General features: G+C 43.3%; 1 protein-coding gene across 6 annotated transcripts in view; it reads right to left on the bottom strand.

Moving 5' to 3' along the window:
• Positions 1 to 17,052, bottom strand: part of ARMC9 (armadillo repeat containing 9) — a 63,673-nt gene extending 46,621 nt beyond the window's left edge. For all 6 annotated transcript variants that reach the window (XM_071566420.1, XM_071566422.1, XM_071566425.1 and 3 more), the window contains exons 1-9: positions 17,001 to 17,052; positions 16,279 to 16,374; positions 14,190 to 14,309; positions 13,453 to 13,623; positions 12,271 to 12,426; positions 9,454 to 9,546; positions 8,224 to 8,248; positions 2,135 to 2,292; positions 186 to 284 (exon numbers count right to left, since the gene is read on the bottom strand). In XM_071566420.1, coding sequence (XP_071422521.1) covers positions 186 to 284; positions 2,135 to 2,292; positions 8,224 to 8,248; positions 9,454 to 9,546; positions 12,271 to 12,426; positions 13,453 to 13,623; positions 14,190 to 14,309; positions 16,279 to 16,329 — 873 coding nt within the window. In that variant the 5' untranslated portion in view covers positions 16,330 to 16,374; positions 17,001 to 17,052. The remainder of the gene's footprint in view (positions 1 to 185; positions 285 to 2,134; positions 2,293 to 8,223; positions 8,249 to 9,453; positions 9,547 to 12,270; positions 12,427 to 13,452; positions 13,624 to 14,189; positions 14,310 to 16,278; positions 16,375 to 17,000) is intronic.
• Between the last annotated feature and the right edge of the window lie 5,059 nt (positions 17,053 to 22,111).

Below are 22,111 nucleotides of genomic sequence, written 5' to 3'. Positions count from 1 at the left end.
TATGAATGCATAACCATTTCATGCACCAGCATCTGAGATCAACAAAACCTTATGTATTGCCCTGTTCTTATACAGGCTTTTAACACATTATGCTTTGTCTTTACCATCTCACGTTTGTTGTTCAATATACAGCTTAAGTTGTTTTGTCTTTTGATATATTTACTGTAAAAATCTCAAATACTTACAGTTCCAGGCCTTGTGAAGTCAATACTGTGTGCTACACTTTGTCTCATCTGATTGCTGAACAAGCGAACACAAACACTTTGAAGATACTCTGGTGTGATCTAAAAATTAGGAAACAAAGTGAGAACAGGATCATATAAAGCTTCCACTTTCTACCAGACAAGTGGTTCTATATTAAAAGTTGTTTGGTTGATTTTTTTTTAGAGAGTAAGAAGTCACACACCTGAGACTCATCAATGTGAGCAGAATGAATGCACAGCAACTGCTGTTCTGTTCAGAAATTTAAATAACTGTAAATTCTCTTCATCTGGGATTCGTGATGCTATTCACAGGACTAATGCTAAACCTTCAGACAGTCTAGAAGAAAACTAGAACTTGTCACATCTGTGTTTGCACACAGACTTTTCTCAATCAAAAGGTTCAAAATCAAATCGAATTAAAAAATGAAGCAGTTTTGTATCAATGCTTTGCTGATGTGTTGCCAAGCTAGAGAGCAGAACTTACTCAACTGTCTCATACAGCAGAGAGAATAAATATGAATTACACAGTACAGCACTTTGTGTTTCAGTGCAAAACATCTCAGTGGGTTTAATTTTTTGTTTTGGGAAATCTACACCCGAATAGAACAGCTTAACTTCAGAACAGTTATTAACTTGCCCAGAACAGCGGCAAGCGCAGCAAGATTACAGAAATACAAATGGGGACTTCTGATATTCCCAGACCTAGAGCAAGACAACAGAACCTTTCAAATTCAGAATGCTGCAGCTTCAACATGACTTTACTTAGCACCCAACTCTACTTTGAATTCAGAAACGACAGAAACCAAGATTCACAACAGAAGAGCACCCTCAGCTGGACACACCTGGGAAAGATCAAATGACTGCCCTGCACGAGGATTACAAATCAAATTTAATAAGCATTTGCAATAACAGAGAACCAGCACCTGGTTCCTCCCCTACAGAAAATAATTGGACATCAACTTGGAGAGCACTGAGGGGTGAAATGGGAGGCAGCAAATGAACGACTGTGTGTTTCTTATGGTTTTCGAGGCTCATGTGAGCAGAGACCTTTCATAATCTGCTGGAAAGCACAATCCCCACCTGCAGGCAAATTCTTCCCTGCAGTAATACTTGAGCAGCCACTGATGCCAGACGCAAACTACAAGCTGTTCTTGCTGATGGCAGGAAAAGGGTACATACTGGCTTTTCAGCAGGCAGCTGAAATCCCAGGTCATTCTCCCTGCTAACAATTCACAGCTCCTTTCAAACCATCTAGAGGCCACTAATCTGCCATAAGAACAACCTTCAGGTTACACAGAAGGTATAGCACAGAAATGTGCTCGCAGAGAAGACAGCATAACAGATGAAACAACCCATCAACATTGTATAAAAAATACCCATAAGGAAGTTACATCTTCTCCAGTCACACACATGTGGCCCATTTCACATGGTGAGTAACTCTCTCCTATCCCAGTTGCCTTTATCAATTAAATTAACAAGTTCAGTTTGGCAGAACAGAGAGCAAAGCTTTCCCTCACCAAAATTTTGGATGAGAAGACTGTTTCCACCACTGTGGAACTTAAACCAGACCTGACAGAAGTTTTAAATTTACAACCACCATTATGGGCTGCATTGCAGTTTGTAGTTACAGAAATGCCCTCTAATCACTGCTGGTGTCAAAGCTCAAAGGGGACTCTTACAAGAGATCTGAGGTGTCTTGCGAGATGGTGATTAATTTTTTGAAGATTTTTGAGCCAGCACAATCCAACCCATCTTTTGCACTACTTTTACCCTCCTACGTAGGGCCAATGGAAGAACCTCTCATCTAAAGGGCTGTGTTTCATGAGTAAATAGTGACAGTCCTAACAGAAATGCTCATAACTATGAAGCTTAACTCACATTCTGGTCTCCACTTTCTCGGGGTGTGGAAGCAAGTCTGAGTCATCACTTACCATCTTGCCATTGACTGTGGCCTCCAAAGAATCCACCAGCTCTGCAGTGACTCCAATGAGATTGTGGTAATCTGCTTGCATTTTGTTAAATCGTTTCAGGTAGGTCATGGTCCTGTGTTCAGACTCCACCAACTGCTGATGAAGATGTTGCAACGTTTCTGCCAAGGGAATATAAAAAAAGGAATAGTATCACCTTTTCAAACAAAAAGAACCCACAAGCATTTTTACTGCTCTGAAGGGACAAGTTCAACTTCCAAGGTGTGGAATTTCACTGCAAGGATAATTCCACACCTCTAGTTATCCCGTTTTATCACAACAGCTACAAGCATTTATCACACCTTAACTGCCCAAAGAAAAAATTGCTTCCCAGTTACAGCAGCAACACAACTGTTAAACAGTAAACATCACGGAACAGATTTGTGAAGAAGATACTGGTTTAAAGGTCTGTTACTAGGAGAAATTCCATGCTATGAATGACAAAAGGAGGCTCTGGGCATGGAATCAGAGGAACATGGAACACACAGCTGATGAACTGGACTTGCTGTTTGCAGATGAGTTCAGGTACTATCTGTGACATCCACTAAACTAACAGAGGGTAGAAAACATTATCATGACCAGCAACTGGAAAGGTCAAGTAGCCACTTTAAAGATAAAACACCAAAACAGGAGAATGACAGTACCCAGAGATTCAAGCCAGTGTTTGTTAGACTACACTGTGAGGCTGGGTGTTAATTTACAGAAATAGACCACTGATATTTAGGTTATGTAGTCTTTTTTTAAAATAAGCAAAGCACTAAGTCTTCTTTTTTTTAGGAAAATTGTACAATTCACAGAATGAAAAAAACCCCATCAAATCCAACCAAAAGAACCACTCAAGAACCAGTTCCCCATTTGCTATTAAAATATTCACTGAATTCATTGAAGTTGCAGGGAATTCTCTACTTCCAAAAAAATGTTTCAAGTGACTTCACCATTTACTGGTTGATGGTAAGTTGTATTAGTTGCTTTTAGTACTGGCAGTTTCTGAAAACAACTCAAATTTGTTTGTTTGTTTCAATGATAACAACAATAACAACAATAATAATAGTAATTGTTACATTTCTGACACATTTTATTCCTGTAGGTTCGATTACTTTAGAGACAAAAGCAAACTGAGTACCAGAATCTGTAACCTCCACCCCAGTGTCAGACCAGCCAAGTCAGTTCTACACGGAACTCGGGCACGGAATGTGGAGCTGTGCCCCACAGTGCACATCTCTGTGACTAGACAAAACTGTGAAGGGAGGTACAATAATCCTATTGTTACTGCTGATCTGTTGTATTTTGCTAGAACATTATGTTTTACATCAGTTTGCTGAGAAGCCAGTATTGCTTCAGCGTTGTGGAAATGGCATCAGGCCCATCTGCAAACAGAGGGAATATTTACTACAGGATTTTCTGTTAAACAATGGGCAGGAATCAGCTTGACTACAAGAGTTTCAGACAAAAGTAGGAATCCTCCTCATAGATGTAAAAAATTTTTGGGTTAAGGTAGAGCAGTCCAAACAGCCCAATACAATATAGTTTAGGTCCAAACAGACCCAACGAGAAAAGAAACAAACTAGCCAAGATGCAAAACTGGAAACCAGAAAAACTAGATCTGGATCCTGGCTTTGAACAGATTTTGTCCATGATCTTCTAGGAAACCAGTATGCTCTCTCATGATTCGCTGTCTCTTTCCATTAATATGTAGGTCATATGTCCCTGGAACAGCAAAGCATTGGGAAACATAAGTGACATGAGCAGAAATCTGGGATCCTCATCTGGAGAATCCTAAGCAGTGCAAAGTTTCACTGCACAGTTATGCTCTGAGTTCAAAAAAGCTCATCATATAATTCCTTACAGCTATGATTAAAAACCTCTGGAGAATTAACGTGGAGTTACTCAGAATCTGTGCCTTGGCATTTGTTCCACTGCTGTCTGAAGTGGGGCACAAAGCTCTGCAGTCCCATGGCAGGTGCCACAGGGTGGTTCTTCAGGAGAGGGAAAACGGGGAGTTCTGTGTTAGCACCACAGTTTCTATGGTTTCAGATTTGGAAACAGCTTTAAAAACTTGTCACATCTGATGGATTTCCGAGTTTTTGAAATATGTTGGGTTTTTTATCCCACTGTTTTACTAAAAGCAGTAGATGGCAGAATAGCTGATTTTTGCTATCAGAAAATTTAACAAAATGCCCTTTTTAATGGGATCTTTTATAGAAAATGTGTGTTAAGAGTCCCTTATCTATAAACTTTCACTATAAATTGACAAACTTAAAATTAAACATGGAATACAGAGAAGGTACATTTTCTTACAAGTTAAGAGAGACACCCCCCCCCCCAGTTATTTTACTCTCAAAGCCTCCTCCCCTCTAAGGTTGGCTTCTTTCTGAGAACCCCTCATGAGCCACAGCATTTTGCACCTGCAGGGTTTGCCACTAACACCTGACACTAAGCTCAAATCAAACCACCCTAAGGATATTTCTCTTATACTTTCTAGGAGAGAGCCAAACCTGGTGTGAAGTAACAAAAGAAGCTGTGACAAGCCACAGATCCTGTACAAATCCAGCAAATGCACTTGAACAAAACACCCAAACCAACAAACACAACACTACTAGAACAGCTCCCAGTAACATTAAGCAATCCTGATGAGACTGCCAAACTTTTTTACAGTTCTGTAAGCTGTTAAAACCATCTCAACTGCAATCAATATTCATTAACTTAAAAATCAGGGAAGTTAAGACAGCTTCCAAAGGCAACCCAAATTACTCAGCCTTGATGATAATAATTCAGCTTTGATGTTATCTTTATTCCACGGCCACTACTGCTAAACCACTACCACAGCTTTAATATGATACAGCTCCAAAACAGTATTTTTTTAAACTAACAGATTCTGAGGGCAACCATGGCACAAAAGTAGCCACTCCAGCACTTTATTCCATTGCCTAGATGAGCAAATTGGAATATATTTTTATTTAACCGTGACACAACACATTCGATTCAGAAATTTCCAGTGGATGTATCTGGAGCGTGACCTCCACTCAGAGGAAATTTGGAAGCAGCAAATCACAAAGCACAAACCTTCTCAGAGTTTGCTTGCCTTTCACTGCCCAGTGGGTAAAATTTCCAGTTATGAAAATCTGTCTTCCAACTAAAGTCAGCAGGAAAAAAAACCACATAACCAAAACTCAGTGCAGATCATCATGGACAAGCAGCTGTTCCAAGCACAGTTGGCAGCTGGCAGAGCTGATCCTGCACTGCCCCATCTTCCCCTTGCATTCCTGTCACATCCCCATAACAGCACTCACTGAGGCAGATCAGGAAGCTACTAGCCCAGGTAAAAACTAGTATTTAGTTGCTTGTTTGAAACGCTAATTCATTACCATCTGAGTCAAGACAGGGCAAAAGCAAATGGTACGTTTCAGAGGCATTTCAGTTTACATTTATGTCACCTTGCAGCAGTGATCAAACTGCAACCAGAGAGTAACTCCAGACATGGCTTCTCTCCTTCCTCTCCCAGACACAATTCCCAACACTCACAAATCCTTTCTACACATGATAAGCTTATCAAAGAGGAAAAATAAAAGCTCAGTAGACCTAATACCTACCAGAAACATTATTCATATGTGGGGGAAAAAAGAAGAAAATAGAGCAGAGAGGACTAACTTTCTGGAGTAGGAAGATATAACATCCAGTAAAGCCTGTCACTGCCAAATGAAGATGCTGGCACTAGGCATCATCTGAACCACTGCATGTTTCTACCAGTATTCTTGCCTGTTCTCTCACGTGTGTAATTGTCAAGTCTTTTAACTCCAGTTCCTACAAGCAGCCAAGGAGTTACACATATGCACATAACTGCACAATAAGCTTTTTTTCTAAGTGAGAGATTGGTAGTTTTCTTTTACAACAACTACCTACACCTGAAACTGGCTTCCTGAACTTGTGCTTGCTGTGTCTTTCTTAATCCCAGCCCACGCTCATACAGAAGCACTGACACTGGCCAGGCTGAGCTCCTGCACAAAACACAGCAGAGCTCTCAGCAGAGGAGCTGCAGGTCCCAAGAGATGGGGCTCCTTAGGTGACACTGAAACCCTGCTCTTAGAAGAGGCAGGAGTCTCCTTCTTGCTTACCTCATGTGCACAAAAATTACTATTCACATTCTAAACTAACATATTTCCACACCAATAGTCCTTTACACTTTAGCAAATCTTGACAGAGACACCTCACTTTCTCTTGTGCAGCAGCCTGATGCACTTCTCTCCATCTACCCTTCCCTGAAACCATGGGAGAGTGACTGTGAACTCATCCACAGACTTGTAATGAGGCAGTGAAGGGAACAGCAGCTGAAAACGCTTCCAAATACTTCATTCCCTCCATTCCTGTTAGCACAGAGGGCACAAAGAAAGTCTGAAGCTCCTCTGTGCAAGATGCCAACCATTCTGCAATTCTTTCCTTTCCAGCCAAACTGGAAACATATGAGAGAGCAGTAAGTTAAGCACAACTGCCACACAAATAGCTTTGAAAGTCATACAGGGACTTAAGTTTTTAGCAAATGGGTAAAAAGCCAGACTGTGAAGGTAAATCAGGCAAGGTAAACACACTGAACTCTCCAGGACACCCTCAAGAGCATTTGCACCACCCCACCCAAATCTGAAGTACTTCAGCATGTCAGACTGATGACTGGTAACCATTTATCAAAGGCTGTTTTCAGGGCTCTGCCACACTGATCTTCATTCATGTGCTGCCTATCAACTCTCTTTGCATTTCCCTTTCACTGATAAACATTCTCCAGCAGGGAGGAAGGCTCTGGATCTCACATGATCTGAGCAGTTACTGAGAAAATTAACTTCTCAGTTCCAAAACTTTCATACCAGACAGTCCTCAAGTGACCTTTATGGAAAGTCCAAACTGACTCAACCTGCAAGGCACATAACAGCTACAAATTAAGGCTGACGCGCATGGGTTCAATCCCATGACAGTGCCTGTACTTTACAAACCACAGAATTTGCCCAAATTAAAAATAATTAGGCTCAAAATAATTCAGGCTCAATCATGTACTTATTTCTTTTTAATCAGAACATGGAATTATTGCCTTCAGAGAAATTCATCATGAGGAAAAAAAGTAACTTCTGGAAAATAAAAATCCACAAAAATCTTTCAAATATTCAGTGAAAGTCTAATGCAACACAAAGCACAAAATGACAAAGAAAATACATGGAACTCACACTGCAAGAAAGCCTAACCTTCCTTTTAATTCGGTCTACAAAGAGTAAATCCTCAGGGTAAACCTACAGATTAAATTAACTCAAGAGGAAAGTCATTTTAAGAACCCAGCTGGCCTCATACAGATCTCTACCTATAAAGAGTATGCAGAAAGTCAAGTGAAAAAGTGAATGCAAGGCAGTTGGAATTCTAAGTTCTGTTTGTTGAACTGATTTCTGAAGGCACATATTTCAGGTGTCATCAGCATCTAATGGGATTCAGTGCTGAATTTATTATTTTTAAAGAGCCCCAAGTCACATACACACTTCAGTGTGTATAAGTAGATTACCTCAAAATGCAACACAGCCAGTCACATTTAAATTAACACATTCTTATTCAGGAGATACTAATATGTACTATTTTAGGAGTTTAAACAGGATGACATCCTGTCTAAGATCATCAGACAGTCATCAGAACAACTGTATGAGATTTGAAGGCTTGAAGATACAGATAGGCAAAAGCAGGTAAGGGAAAGCAATCTGAGGCAGCTTACTTTGATCAGAACTAAAAATGGACAGCTGGTATGCACTTCTTATGGAGTTCTCCACTTGTTTTTACCATATTTCAGAACAGAATAGAGGTTAAATACCAGTCCTACCACTAGGCCTTCTGCCATTTCTAGTACCTACCTGTTGATGCTCAACCCTTTGAGCTCAAGCAGTCCAGCAACAACCTCAAGGCAGGGTCTGGATTTCAAAGGACTTTCTGCCATGCATTACCAGCTTCCCCCTCCCTGCAGGTGTGCCTACTGCTACTATCACAGCCCCTAATAATCATCCAGATTATCCTTAACATATCTCAGCATTTACCTTTGTTGCATTGTCCATTATCTTTCTGTTGTACAGGTAGGAGCAGTTGAGGAAAATGTGCATCCTTTCAGTACAGGCGTGTTCCAGAGACACAGAATAAGAAAGTCAACCATCTGGCAAACTCAGCCAAGCCAAATATTCCTGCTGTCCCAGGCAACAGCCAGTATCTGATGTGCCACAGGAGATGAAGAATAAATTAATCCATAATAAATACATGAAAATCTCTTAAGTGCACAAAGCACTTGCATAGAGACTTGAGACCTTTGGCTGACCTTTAAAGACATGAGATCCAGCCCTGAAGTGTAAGATACAGTAACTCCAGTCTAATCGTATTAACACCAAAATGAAAAGCCAAACTGCTGATTTTACATAAAATCAACATATGACTTTACAAGTGTTTTAAGGCAAGTGATGTTTTTATACCTAAGAAAAATCCAAGGCTTATTTAGGACTCAGTTCATTATTCCATAAAGAGAAATAAGCAAAGAGACTCCCACCCAAACACCCGTAACATGGGAGTGAAAGCAGGGGTTTGGTCACTGCTCCCCATCCTGGCAAATGGGCAGGAATGAAACAAAAAGAGATCTATTTCCAGCTCATTATTCAATATCACCATGGCAACACTCTGCTTTAGAATGAAGGAGGATATAGGACTTTCAACTCATGTCCCGTTTAAAAAAAAAATGAAAAAAAAAGACACAAATAAAGACTCCAGTTCCATTCTTTCTGCCTTATCTTTAACTGTATTGACCAAAACTGGAGAAAAAAAATTGCCATATAGCTACTTAGTTTGTAAATTAGGCCTGACAATATAACTTAAGCAGTATTGTTGTAAAAACAATACAGTCTGAAGCACAAGCCAATGAGCGAACCAGCAATTTCTGGAATCCTGAAAAGCCCTTGAAAACCTGAAATGGCTAATTTAAAAGACTAACAGTCTTAGAAGCTGCTGAGAAAGAAGTCAGGCCATATTGGTGCCTTTGGGTATCCTGTATTTTATACATGGAAGCAAAGGAAGATCAAATGATAAACATGCAGGTTCGTATGTATCTATATATTGTCTTCACATAACTCTTACAATTTTTGTTTAATGTGGAATAGAAACAATGTTTCCTATCATAATAACACTGCAATTCTGCAATAAATCTTATCAGCACACTCTTGCAATAAATTATACTGCCTCTTTATAGTACTTCTATTTATCTTCAAAGTGTTTTCTCGAAAGGATACAAGTAAAGTAAGAAGCCGAGGAGTCTGTTTGGCTTTGAGAGTCAGAGATAGGAACTTTTCCAATCTTGTCCTTAAATCCAATGTCCAAGAATCCTTGAAGAGAAAAACAAATAATGACAGTTGTTCACCAAATATGTACACTCTGCTGAAAGCACTGTTTGGATCACAGCAACCTTCCATCAGAAGGCAGCCAGCACTGGACTGAAGAGATTTCCCCTTCACTGTTACTAAAGTGAATGTGTTTGCTCACTAACCATAAGTGTACAGAAGTTAGAGAGGAGTTCAGTATTATTTCTAGACAAGAGTACCACAAGCACAATGCAGCTTTATTTCAAGTGCAAAGCTATCACAGTAGTGTTGGTACCTTATATGCACATGCAACAACACTGAAATAGAATGTACCTTTAAATACAAGCAACTTGAGAAAAAAATTTTAAAAAATATGAATGTTACATTTACTAAATAGAGTATAAAATGACTAATTTTACACTGCTCAGTTTTCATCATCTTTCACTACTAAAAAAGATCTGGGAATTGTAGATTTTGTTGATAACTATTACAAGTGTCAAGACATGACATTGGTGATTGGGGTACAACATTCCTAAAATAAGGATATGGAGAAAAACAACACATAAAAATAGACCAACATAGCAGACCAACAGCATGAACTGGAATGCTGTCTTGCCTGACGTAGTGTCTCATAGGCGCAAAAAAATAACAGCTAAGGGAAAAAGGCAAAAATACACCTAACAATCCACTGAATACTCATTTATTTTATTTCACACCTTCAGTGCAGCTCGTTTCTGCTTGAGGAAAAGCTAGCCAAGAGATGAAAAAGTTTTATCTTCCAAAAAGTAGCAGGAGCTTCCTAAATTTACTGCTGTATATGTCTATCTTACAAGCTGTTCTCACAGCTCAGATTTGCCCCTATTTCACCATGCTGGAGAGTGTTCAGGATTTACTTGCTGCATTTACCAATTCAGTATCCAGGCAGTGTGCACCACAGCACACTGTATATTACCAAAGGAACCTTGTCTCCTACAGAGAGGAGTGTGTATTATTTTTCAAGATGTATTACACAAACTGACAGGAACTCCAGCTATATAAAGCATCAGACGCCTGAGAAAAATATATGCCATAAGAATGCTGCTTCCTTGACTAGTGACTCACTGCTGCTCTTTCTCAAACGTAAAACAATCTGTGTTTCAACACTAACATGGAATGAGTTGTACAATTCCCACAAGAAAATATGAGTGACTGTGGACTAAGAGCTTGGACACTGGGTTACTATGAATAAACCTGAGGATCTCATCTTAGATAAGACATTTAAAAAAAAACCTGCCAAATAAAATTCAAAAAGATGAAGCATATCCCATCTCTGAGGTCAACCAGTCCATCTCATTATTTATGACTAGTCCCAAAGGAAAATGGCAGAATATGCCTTTTTTGGTGATAAACTGGAGCTCCTCAACAGTTGGTACATCCAAAGTCTGCCCTAGGGCAAATATCACTTTAATTTGATATCAAAAGGAGTGTGGCAGCAATACAGGCTGGAGGCACCTCCTTGCACCTCAGTGGCTGTCCACAGCTGCTCAGCCTGGCCAGCACAATGTCCATATGGCTGGACAGGGAAGTATTCCTAGCAGACAACCCTGGAAAATATTATATATATTTCACAAACACATTTGTGTATGTGTGTGTGTGTACATGGGAGCTGTGTACACACACTCCCACAGGAAACAAAGCAGAGCAGTTCCTTTATCCAGGCCAAGTGCAGCCACATAACCAGCCATTTCCAGCATTAGGTCATAGGCTGGACTCGATCTCAGAGGTCTCTTCCAACCCAAATGATTCTGTGATTCTCTGATGACCAAAATGCAGTTTTGCACTGCAGAAAGGAGCTGTCAGCAAGTGAAATGATGGCTGGAGCTTCCCCACAGGTACTGCCAATTTGGAACATCAAATCACAGCTCTGAAGGGCATCTCCTGACCATCACCTGCACAATGCCCAGAGAGTGGTCAGTGTAAGGGTGTTTACTACCCCTTCCTCAGCAGAATAGTTGTAGACCATCATCACTACCCCTTCCTCATCATCACACTGAAAGTGCACCTCAAAAGGAGATCAATTCTGAAGTTCAAGAACACAAACTTTTACACTCTCTTCTCACCTTGCACATGCAAGTCTAAGAACTGAACTCTGAAACAGTCATTTCAAAGGGAAAGACTGAAACGTATTTAACAAAAAAAATTAACTAGGAAAAATGCCTGTGGCAAGAGTCACCAAGCCACTAAGCACAGCAGTGCTTTTCCAGCACTTTTCTTTGGGAGGTGGGGGGAAGTCTCAGAACACAGACAACGCTGATTCATTTTCTGTTACAGGAGGATTATTTATTAAATCGACTTTTCCACATTAAACGAAACTGCTTTGCCCTCCTTATGCCTGGACACCATGCTTCAATTCAGTTATATATACACAGACAGTGGGCTTGGGCAACAACCTCAAAGCACATAAGTGCACTTGAACTACCAGAGAGTAATTCCCAGAAGCATCCACGTTTCAGAGAGGTGCAGAAAAGAAGAGGCATCAGTGATAATTTATGGACACAAAGCTGGCATACTGTTTAAGATTCAAGCAAATATCAAATACATATTTAAGACAGCACAACCCTTCCTCCATCAAATATATGTTCCTTTATGATTGTCCAGTTTCTGTTAAAGGAAACAATAAAGGCAAACACCAACCTAAACATCATTCAATATTTATTACCCCATGAGAAAAGGCATCATAAATACCATCTCTGCAACACAAATACTTACCTGGAAGAGTTCTTTAAAAGAAGGATGTACCATGGGGTTGGGAACAAAAGGCAAAGCATAGAAGGGAAGAAACTCTGTAGTCTGGCTCAGTGCAGCTCCTTTTGTTTCCAGGTATGCCTTAAAATGTGAAATCCTTTCCTCAAGTTCAGCTTTGTCCTAGGAAATAAAGCAGAATATTTAATTTAGAAAACTAACACTCTGAATGCACTGCAAAGCTGGAAAATACAAGCAGAGACACAAGTATATCAATATCAAGTTTGATATTCCAGAATATTTGTTTTCTAAAAAGCAACATTTATTTAATTAGAGAACATTGTATCATGTTTTCACCAGTCATAAAAGAAAATTTAAACCAACACTTTTGCTTCTCTACGGGTCCAACAAAAGAAGAGATATACAATTGATTTTTATATGTAAATCATTCCTGCTCATTGCAGGCTACATTTCTAAAGCAAAATGTCATTTCCACACTCAGGGTGAGGAGGAAACACCTACTGGACATGTTTTATTTCAGTGATAAGTGCAGAACCACAAAAATCCTGGTGCACAGCACCAGGAAGGAGAGCTGGCACACAGAACAGAACAGAACAGAACAGAACAGAAGTTCTTAGAGGCTCTAAAACACATGAAAGGCATCCAAATACTCCTGCAGCAGCTGACAGGTGAAAGGCAGGAGCTATTAAGCCCTGGCTGATCTGGCTGACTCCAGGCTACTTAAATGTCTCTTCATCATAAAAGGCCCATGTGAGAGAGATTTTATTTTACAATAGCTTGGAATTATACTTTTCAATATGGTACACTGAGTGGTCAAAATTCAGCTTCCCCATTTCATTATAAATTATTATATTTTAACTCACAGCTACAGTCCAAACTGCAAGCAGTTTAAGAATCTTCTATGGTCTGCTTTTAGAGGTGTGAAAGTATTGGCATGCTGGTATTTTCCAAGTTAAAATACTTCAGCAGCTCCAAGATAAGGACAGCTCCAACTTCCATCTCTGGACTTCACAATACAAAGGATCTGGGGATCTGGTTCAACTAAAATGCAGATTGTTGTCCAAAACTGGATACATATTTTGGGAATTCTTCTTAGAAAACATTCCATCCTCATCCACGCTAAGGAAAAATAAGTGAAGTAAAACAAACAAAAAGCAATTTGAACTTTGAATTGTGAACTAAACTTACAGGCTTTCCCATAGTTTGTTTCAAGAGGACGGTGGCAAAGTGTACGTGGAGATAGAACTCCAACTTCTGAGCAACTGGATCGTTGTCCCAGACTGAAGATGAAACATGTTCCTCCCAGAGCTGGAAGAAAACTTTCTGCTCACCATTTTCAAATGCTGTAAGCAGATCTTCCTGTGAAGGGGAAAAGTATTCAGTGAAAAACCAAACACAGAAGAGCTACATTTTCTCAGCAGTAGGTTAACAAATGAAGAATTCAGGTGCCATTTGAAAACCTCAAATTAAAAGTTTTATCAAAAAATCTATCACCACTCAATGACTGCCTAGATATTCTTTCACCACATGTCTTTAATATCTTTGAAGGCCTGAATCCATCAATACAAGAAGTAAAGCCCAAATTTTCAAAAGCATGTCAGTCTGGGAACCTAGATTTACTGTAAGGGAAAAATAAATGCCCAGAGTGTATGAAAATCAGTCTTATCAGAGTACAGTAAGCTAAAAACTTAAAGTGGTGTGAATCAAAACTACTGTGTTCAAAAGCACTGCAGTTCTGAAAAAAACAAAACAAACCCAAACTTGAAGTTCCTATACTAGAAGAAGATTGCTACGAGACTTCTTCAAATAATGAAGAATCTGTTCAGACAGTTCAGACAATCTCACAGCTGTAATTACTCACAGGGCCATGAGTGGCCTTTAACCGTTTGTAGCATTATTCAAAGTAAGTGTAAATAATGCATTACCTGAACAGGCAATGGATCTTTAGAGGAAACATCTGCTGGTTTAGGAAGTGGCTTCCCTTTTATTTTACATTCCTTTTTAAATACTTTCACTGTTTCTTCAAATTCTGCAAAATCCAAATACTAAAAGGCAAAAACATGCAGGAACAAAAATTTTTTTAGATGATAAATGCTTCAGTAAATGATTAATCATTTTTAAGATTATTGATGCTTCAATGAATGACCCATGAAATGCCAAAGTTTCTGTACAGGAGGATTCACAAATGCCAAAGGCTGCACAGTGACAAACGAAGGACTGATACCTTGTAGTAGGAAAACACTGACTCTGGATTTCCTCCTGCATCCTAGAGACAACCAAGTACATCCTCTCTGAAAGAAGGATGCCCCTTGGTTTAGCCAGTAATTTCATTCAACCAAAGGAGAAAATTAACTCAAATCCATTAATGCTACAACTTGGTTGAAGAAACAAATAAGTCGCTTCCTTGCAAGTGATGTTCTCAGAGGGGAGAGCAGTCAGACTGCTTGAGTTCTTAGCCAGAGCCCTCATGGGAAGCTGTGCAAGCCAATGACCAACTCATCAAGCACTGTTCTTCTGAGGAAGAAATAAACAGCCCTGCCTCTTCCTCCCCCAATGTACAGTCTCTGTATTAGACAAACTTTGCCCTCCTCCCCTCCTCTCAGGACTCTTAGTCATTGGCTGCTGAGCCAAGACATCACATTTCATTTTGCAAACTTGACCTGGATTCCCAACATTGCCACAGAGAACGAGAATTGCTTTCTTCACAACAAACAGCAGTTACAGTAATGATTAAGAACTTAAACCTCTTTTCAGATCTGTTTTTAGAGACCCACAAAAAGACTCAAACTGTTTATGTATGGCCAAACTTCGTGAACAAAGATCTGGGAAGGGCTCTCCCCATGTGGGTGTTTCCTCTGAGCCTGTGCAGGGGATTTTTTAGGTGAGGCACAGAGTGCACAGAACTGGCCCCACCCTTTAACTCCTGAGGTTCATCTGCCAGGGCCGAGCAAGCTTGGATGGTGACAGTGAAGTCCTCAGGACTAGAACCTACAGCACCCGGCATTCCCAGGAGGTCTCCCATCTAAGTACTCACTGGGAGCTGACCCTGCTGAGCTTCTGAGATCTGACGGGATTGGATTTCAGGGAGGCATAAACTGTGTATGATTTTGCCATTTGATTGACTCTTCTGGCAAGCAGTAACTGCCCAGGCTTTCAAGAGACAGCCTGGTGACAGCTGGACGTGGTGACAGCTGGCTGCCACTCCTGATCACCCCTCTGCAGCACCAGCACCTGTGGAACCTGCACCAGGCTGGGTCACACAAGGCACAGGGATTCAGTTTGGTGCTCACCCAGGGCCCTAAGCAAGGCTACCAACACAGGGCCAGTTAAAGGGATGAGGCAGCAACAAGCAGCAGAGATCACAGTGTGTGTCCTTGTTACAATTCATAAACATCCCATTTTAGCCAGTTTATCCAGAGCACAGACTGACACAGAGGCAGCTGCCCTTCAACATTTGTCTCACACTGTCTTTTTCACAGAACTGCTTCACACTTTAGAACATCTTCTGATTTCCTCTTATAGGTAATAAGGGTAGAGGAGTGTCCAGCTGGAACACCCTGATTAGGCATTAAACCATGGAGATCAGTAGTCTCAGGACTTGTCTGGGCTTTGTCAGCTCTAGGGTTTTTATATGCCTCTGATTTTATACACACATAGAATGAGGTGGCAGCTAAGCAAGATTTTAAAGATTTCACCTTTATCATAGGCTGGAACTGAGTCTCAGAGTTGTAAGATCTAATCAACCTCATTCTTCCCTTAATGAGAGCCTCATTTGCCTAATTTTGGACTGATTTGCTGTTTGACTGCTGATATTTAATAGACATTGAGCTCTTTGAACCTACAGAGTGTGACAGGAGTTGGTATGACTTCAGAGCGTGGCAACGCTTGGCCAGATAAATAACTCCAGAATGCAGACCATGGTTACCATGCCTGGCTCTGAATACAAGCAACTACAAAATTCTGCCTTGCTTATTTCAACAACAAAAAGAAAAGAAATAATGGGAGAGAACCAACCTCTCTCATCAGTACGAGTAACTCAGCTTCATATGCTAAAATGTCACCCATTGCTGAGTGTCACTGCCACGTCTGCTCCCTGACAAAGCTGGAAAACTGTAAAGAAAGGGAGCATGAGTGGGCAGCACAGGACACACAGCCCAGCCCATCAGCCATCACAGTTCCAAACAGCATGAGGAGACACACACAGACAGACACCCCCCCCCTCATACACAGTCTACCTGCCCTTGTCCCACCTGCCCACATCCCGTCTCATCTGCCCACATCGCACTTGCCTCACATTCCATCTGCCCCACATCCCATTTGTCCCTCCAGTCGCAATCCCACCTGTCCTAATCCTCTCTGCCCCGTTCCCCTGCCCCAAACCCACCTGTCCCAGTCTCCCATACCAATTCCAGTCCCTCCTATGCCTATCCCAATCCCCCCTGCCTCTGTGCCCCTGTCCCACATCCCATTTGTCCTTCCTGTTCCAATCCCCCCTGTCCCACATCTCACCTGCCCCGATCCTTCCTGTCCCAATCCCCTTTGCCCCAATTCCCCCATCCCAATCCCAGATTCCCCCGTCCCAGTCCCAGTCCCAGTCCCAGCTGTCCCGCCTGTCCCAGTCCCAATCCCACCCGTCCCGACTCCAGTCCCGCTCGTCCCAACCCCAGTCCCACCCGTCCCGCATGCCCTGATCCCAGTCCCAGTCCCCCCCTGTCCCGACCCCAGTCCCCTCTCACAGTCCGTGTCTCCCCGGCAACCGCGGCCTCTCTCCCCGCCGCGCCCCCTCCCCGCGCACGTGATCCCTCCCAGCCAATCGCGGCCCGGAAAGCGCCGTCACGTGACGGAGGCGGGCCCCTCCCGGCGGGCGGGCAGCGCCCCCTGGCGGGCGGCGCGGAAGGTTTGGCTGTGCCGGGGAATGTGAAGGGTTCGGGGATAGGAGAGGGTCGGGAACAGCAGGGTCAGGAACAGCAGAGCTCTGGGGACGGCAGAGGCGCTTTGGGGACAGAGGCAGTTCTCCTCAATGCCCCGCCGCTCAGCAAATGCTTTTGTGTCCCCTCCACACCACCCCGAAGCCTCTGACTGGGCAGGTCCTTTTGAAGCTCCTGACTCGTTCGAAGGAGACGCTCCCGGGTCAGGGCAGAACTTAGTGGGATCCACAGCCCTGGCACAGGCAGGAGCGGCCCCTGTACCACCACCTCACACCAGAGCAAACAGGAGGCTTGGCCAAGCCCCTCATCGGGCCCCTTTTTCAAGTAACAGTGGTGTTAATGAACCTCTTGCCCTTACCAGTTTTCTAGAAAGCATCTGCTCCACACAGTCAAACAATGTTCTGTGACCTGTGATGTCCTGCCTGGGGTTTCAGTAGCACTTTGCGCAGCCTTGTTTTCCACCGTGTCCTCTGCATGTCCCACAGCCAGACAGGGCACATCCATCTTCCTTTGGGAAGGCTCCTAAAGCCCACACCCAAAACTGGATTTGCACCAGCCACTGATAGCCCACCCCGGACTTTTACCCTTCATAACCTCCCAGGCCCCAAAAGCTCAGGGGCACTGCCCTCCATCAAGGCCATTCCTAAACCTTAACTTGCCAACACCAGCGCTGCGTGAATGCAGCTCAGGGTACAGCTTTCTCTTGACTCACGATCTAGGGATATTCTTCTCCTTATGCAATAAAAAAAAAAAATTAAGGGACAGAAACTATCCCATTCCACTCTGGAACATTCTGGCCAGACCTAAAATTATCATCTTAATAAGTGCAAAGTTTGGAAAGAGCGAGGTGTTGGGAAGCAGAGTTGTGACAGACGGTGAGCAGGCACCAGCACTTCATCCATGACCCACGGGAGTTATTCACCACTGCTCCCTGGCCAGGGAGCACCCTGGGCTGGTATTTGTGAATAAAATACTGAGGCAGACTGCTGCTCTTTGGGAAAGGGAAAAGAAAAGGGAACAAAGACATCAAATACCTTAGGAAGGGCAGAAGCAGCCTTGACAGATCTATGTCCCCTCCCATGCTTTGCTTCATCAAATTACAGTTGTCCTGGTAAAGGGCAGAGCAATGGTTTGGGCCAGGATTGTGCCAAATCACCCAGTTTCTACTTCCTTGCATTTCATGTGATGGATGAAAAGGTGCCAGGAACAGGTGACTTCATCCATCACCTTTGTCTGTGCCAGAAGCCCTTGAAAACCTCTCATTCCCCAAATCAGCTTGCTTTGGAGACCCTCACCATCAGGAGAAACATCCCCAGTCCCAGTGAGCCTCACTGCCCTCCTTGCTTTGTCATAATGTTGATGCTGCCACTAAGACAGGCCAATGGCCACCTGTCCCATGCCACTGAGACTGATTGCCACCTGCACCATCACTCAGGGACACACTGAAAAACCTCAGGGCCTACAAGACCAACAAGCAACAGGTTTGATCTGCAAATGAGCCCATGAATTCTGCTGTCCAGTGCAGATGTTTCCAGCAAATTATTTTCAGCACCAGGTTTCATGCTTAAGCTAAAAATAAAAAAGACCTCCATGTGAAGTTAAAGTAAACAGAGAATTTGTCCAGCCCTGCAGGAACTATCTCAGCTCCTTTTTTGGGAGGACATGGTGGGGAAACAAAAAGTTAATCCATCTTGGTTCTCATTGACACAGAAGGGAGAAAAACAATCAAATGGGAGAGCCAGCCTAAAGAGAACAAAGACACTGCACCAATATTTCAGGTCTTTTTCCTCCACTCTGAAGGGGAAAAATTTGCTCCACACTTCATCCCTTGCAGGTTATCTTTGAGGAACAATGTCTCCATAATTTCTGCTGACAATTAACCTCACCCATGCAGCCATTCTTCCCTGGGTCACCAGAGCAGCTATTTATACCCTTGGCCAGGGATGCTGTTGCCACCAAATGACTGCACTTCCCCTTGGCCAGCCCTGCACCAGGGCAGTGAGCCCCAGGGTGTTCCAAGCACCCTGCCCTGCTCCCCAGGACCTTCTGCACCTGGGCCCTTACTGTATAGACTCTCCACTGTCCATTTTCTGCTCATGCTTTGCAAACATGAAGAAAAAACCAAGACACACATGTTACTTAACCATGTACATGTACATGGCATCAGGGCCCATCAGACCTAGGGCACAGGGCTGGGATGTCTGGGGTTATGGTCTCCACCACCTTTGATCAGCTGATCTCCAAAGGGTTTGGGCAGCAGCAGGATCTGCCTTGAATCACATCTCTGCACTACGTGGGTAATGCGGATTCCCAACACTGACAGACACCGATGACACACGTGAGTACCTGTGCAGTATTTCTTCTGAGCAAAACCCAGAACTTGAGCTGTGCAGCCAATGCCAGGAAGTGTAGCATGGGCCTCAAAACAAAACTCCAGACCTGGACTGCTGCCAGCTGGAATATTTGTCCACACAGAGCAAGATTTCAGAGGCCAAGTCAAGCCAGTCCCAGCAGTTGGGGCAGCGTGTCCTCCAAAGGCACAGAGCATGAGCCAGCCTGATCCCAGCAGTGCTAAAGAAACACACTGAACCAGGTCTGCCAAAACAGTTACCTTCGCCGAGGGAGCAAAGACCCTTTCTTCCATTTAAAACCACTCTGGACAAAGATTGGCACCCTTGGGTGAAGGTCTTCAGGCCCACTCGTCCCACCAGAGGCTGCAAGCAAATACACAAGCCTTGCACAGTCCTGCAACATTGTGCTCCCAACTCCCCCATCCTGCCATTGCTGCAGGGTCAAGGTAGGCACAGAGCTGAGCTGAAAGTCCAACCCCTCATCAAGGCTGAGAGCAGCCAGCAAGGAAAGAGCCTGGGGCAGGCTGGCATCTGGCAGGGGTGAGGGTGGAGGCTCCATCTGCCAGAATGCAGAGAGATAAATGGCTGGTCTCATCAGCATTATCAGTGGTGCCCAACTTTCATGCTGAATGGTGAGGAGGAAGAGCTTTGCCCAGCCCTGGAAGGGAGGGGAGAGATAGGGAGGGCAGCACTGTTGTCAGGAGATGTGAGAGGACAAGACCTCCTGAGTGCCTGCCAGGGTGGAGTAGCAATATCAGGGGGCTGTTGGACCCCTCCTCAAAGACTCTTTGTCTTGGGAGCTTTCTCTCCACCCACAGTTTGGCCCTCAGCATGGTGCCAAGCAGAGGGTTTGCACCCGAGTTAATGAATGGAAAGGACATGTCCAGGACCTCCTGGAGGGACTCTGGGATCTGTCAGAAGCAGCATGCTTTAGAGCTGATTTATTCCTCACCAGGGCTAAGGGGGTTGAAGCCCACTAGTCAACAGGGACAGAAGCAGACTTCCTGTCACCCCAGCCTCTCCCTCTGGCAAACCCAGGAGCATCAGGTCCAATTAGCCCCTGGCAAACAACTAGGGTGGGTCCCTCAGAAGCACAGAGAAGATTACCACCACTAGGAGATGCTGGCTGCAGGCTGGTAGCGCAGTCTCTTGGGAGCGAAACATCAGTAACAACATGAAAAGCTCGGTAGAAAGTCCCATGAAAAGCAGCAGACTGTTCATAGCTTGGCCAAGGCACCAATACAGGACTTTAGGTCTTTCTGAGCTGACAATTCCCAGCATTTCTACTTACTCTAAAAATCTCTAAAAATCTCCCCGCGATATCCAGCCAACTGGCAGATTGCTGAATGCCTTGAGTTTTTTCTCCTCCCAGTGTCCTCCCCTCTCCACAGTATTTTATGACAAAAGGCATTACTAACAAGTTACCTGAAAAACACCAACTGGTTGCCATCGGCAGAACATGCTGGATTAAGGGGATAAAGGTATCCATTCAAAGGGAAGGGATCACAGCACCAGAAGACTTACACAATGTATATTTGTCGAGCTTGTTTCTTGCACCACAATACCAGGTCTTACTTTGACCATGGAATTGGAGTAGCAATTAGAATCATAGAATCATAGAATTCCCTCTTTGTTCCCAATTTTACTGACAGTAACATTGTCTGTCACTATTTTGGGTTCATTTTTGGGTCTGCTCCATGGGAAAACAGATCTGGATCACTTTGAGAACTACAAGCTATGACCAGCACCCTTACACAGACATTTGAACTTGATGGACTTCTGGCTGCAGCCTTGGACTCAAAATTGGCTTTCAGTCCCACCCCTCTGCTCTATTCCTTTGGTTTCCAGAGAACCAAGGCAGACTATCCTATTGCTGTAGTAACATTCACCAAAATAAACTATCTGCTGGAAAAGTTCCCAGGCACTACATGCAAGATTTGTCTTCCATTATTACCAAAGCACATGAGATTGTGGTATGTTCATATGGAACAAAATACTCCCCAAAAACATACAATTAAAACCTCATTCCATTTCTGTGCTGTTTCAAATGATGGAGCTTTGTCCAGTTTGGCTGACAGCAGACCAGGGCTGCAGTTTGGTGTTCACACACCCTTTGAAGTGCTACAGCCAGCAGGTGAAGGGCTGGCTGGACAGTGAACAGGGGAACACCATTCCTGCCTTCTGACTGCTCCTTGTTCCATATCCCTGACTAAAATTCCCCCTAATGATGCACATCAGCACAACAACTCATGTCTGGCTTCACCACATCTAGGCCTGCAACGTAACCAGCTGCCGGCTCATACCAGCTATTTTGCTCATATTTGGTGAAAGCAGGGAAAAAGCACACACACACAAAAAAGAGATTCTGTGAAACAAGGAGAAACATGCCTCAATTTCCCTTAACCCCACAGCCCTTCTGTCAGCCCCACACTCACACAAATACCAGGATGAGCAGCGGGAGGGTCAGTATCATGACAGTAATTTGGAAACAGACCTCATCTGTGCAGCTTCTGGCAAGGAGAGACCTGCCCTCTCTTGCCCAGTGCTATGGCTGGGCCAGGCAGGTAT

Source organism: Pithys albifrons, chromosome 11 (assembly GCF_047495875.1).
Source record: "Pithys albifrons albifrons isolate INPA30051 chromosome 11, PitAlb_v1, whole genome shotgun sequence".
NCBI classification, from domain to species: Eukaryota; Metazoa; Chordata; class Aves; order Passeriformes; family Thamnophilidae; genus Pithys; species Pithys albifrons.
Note: the sequence above shows the minus strand (reverse complement) of the source record. Positions and strands in the feature narration are given on the sequence as shown.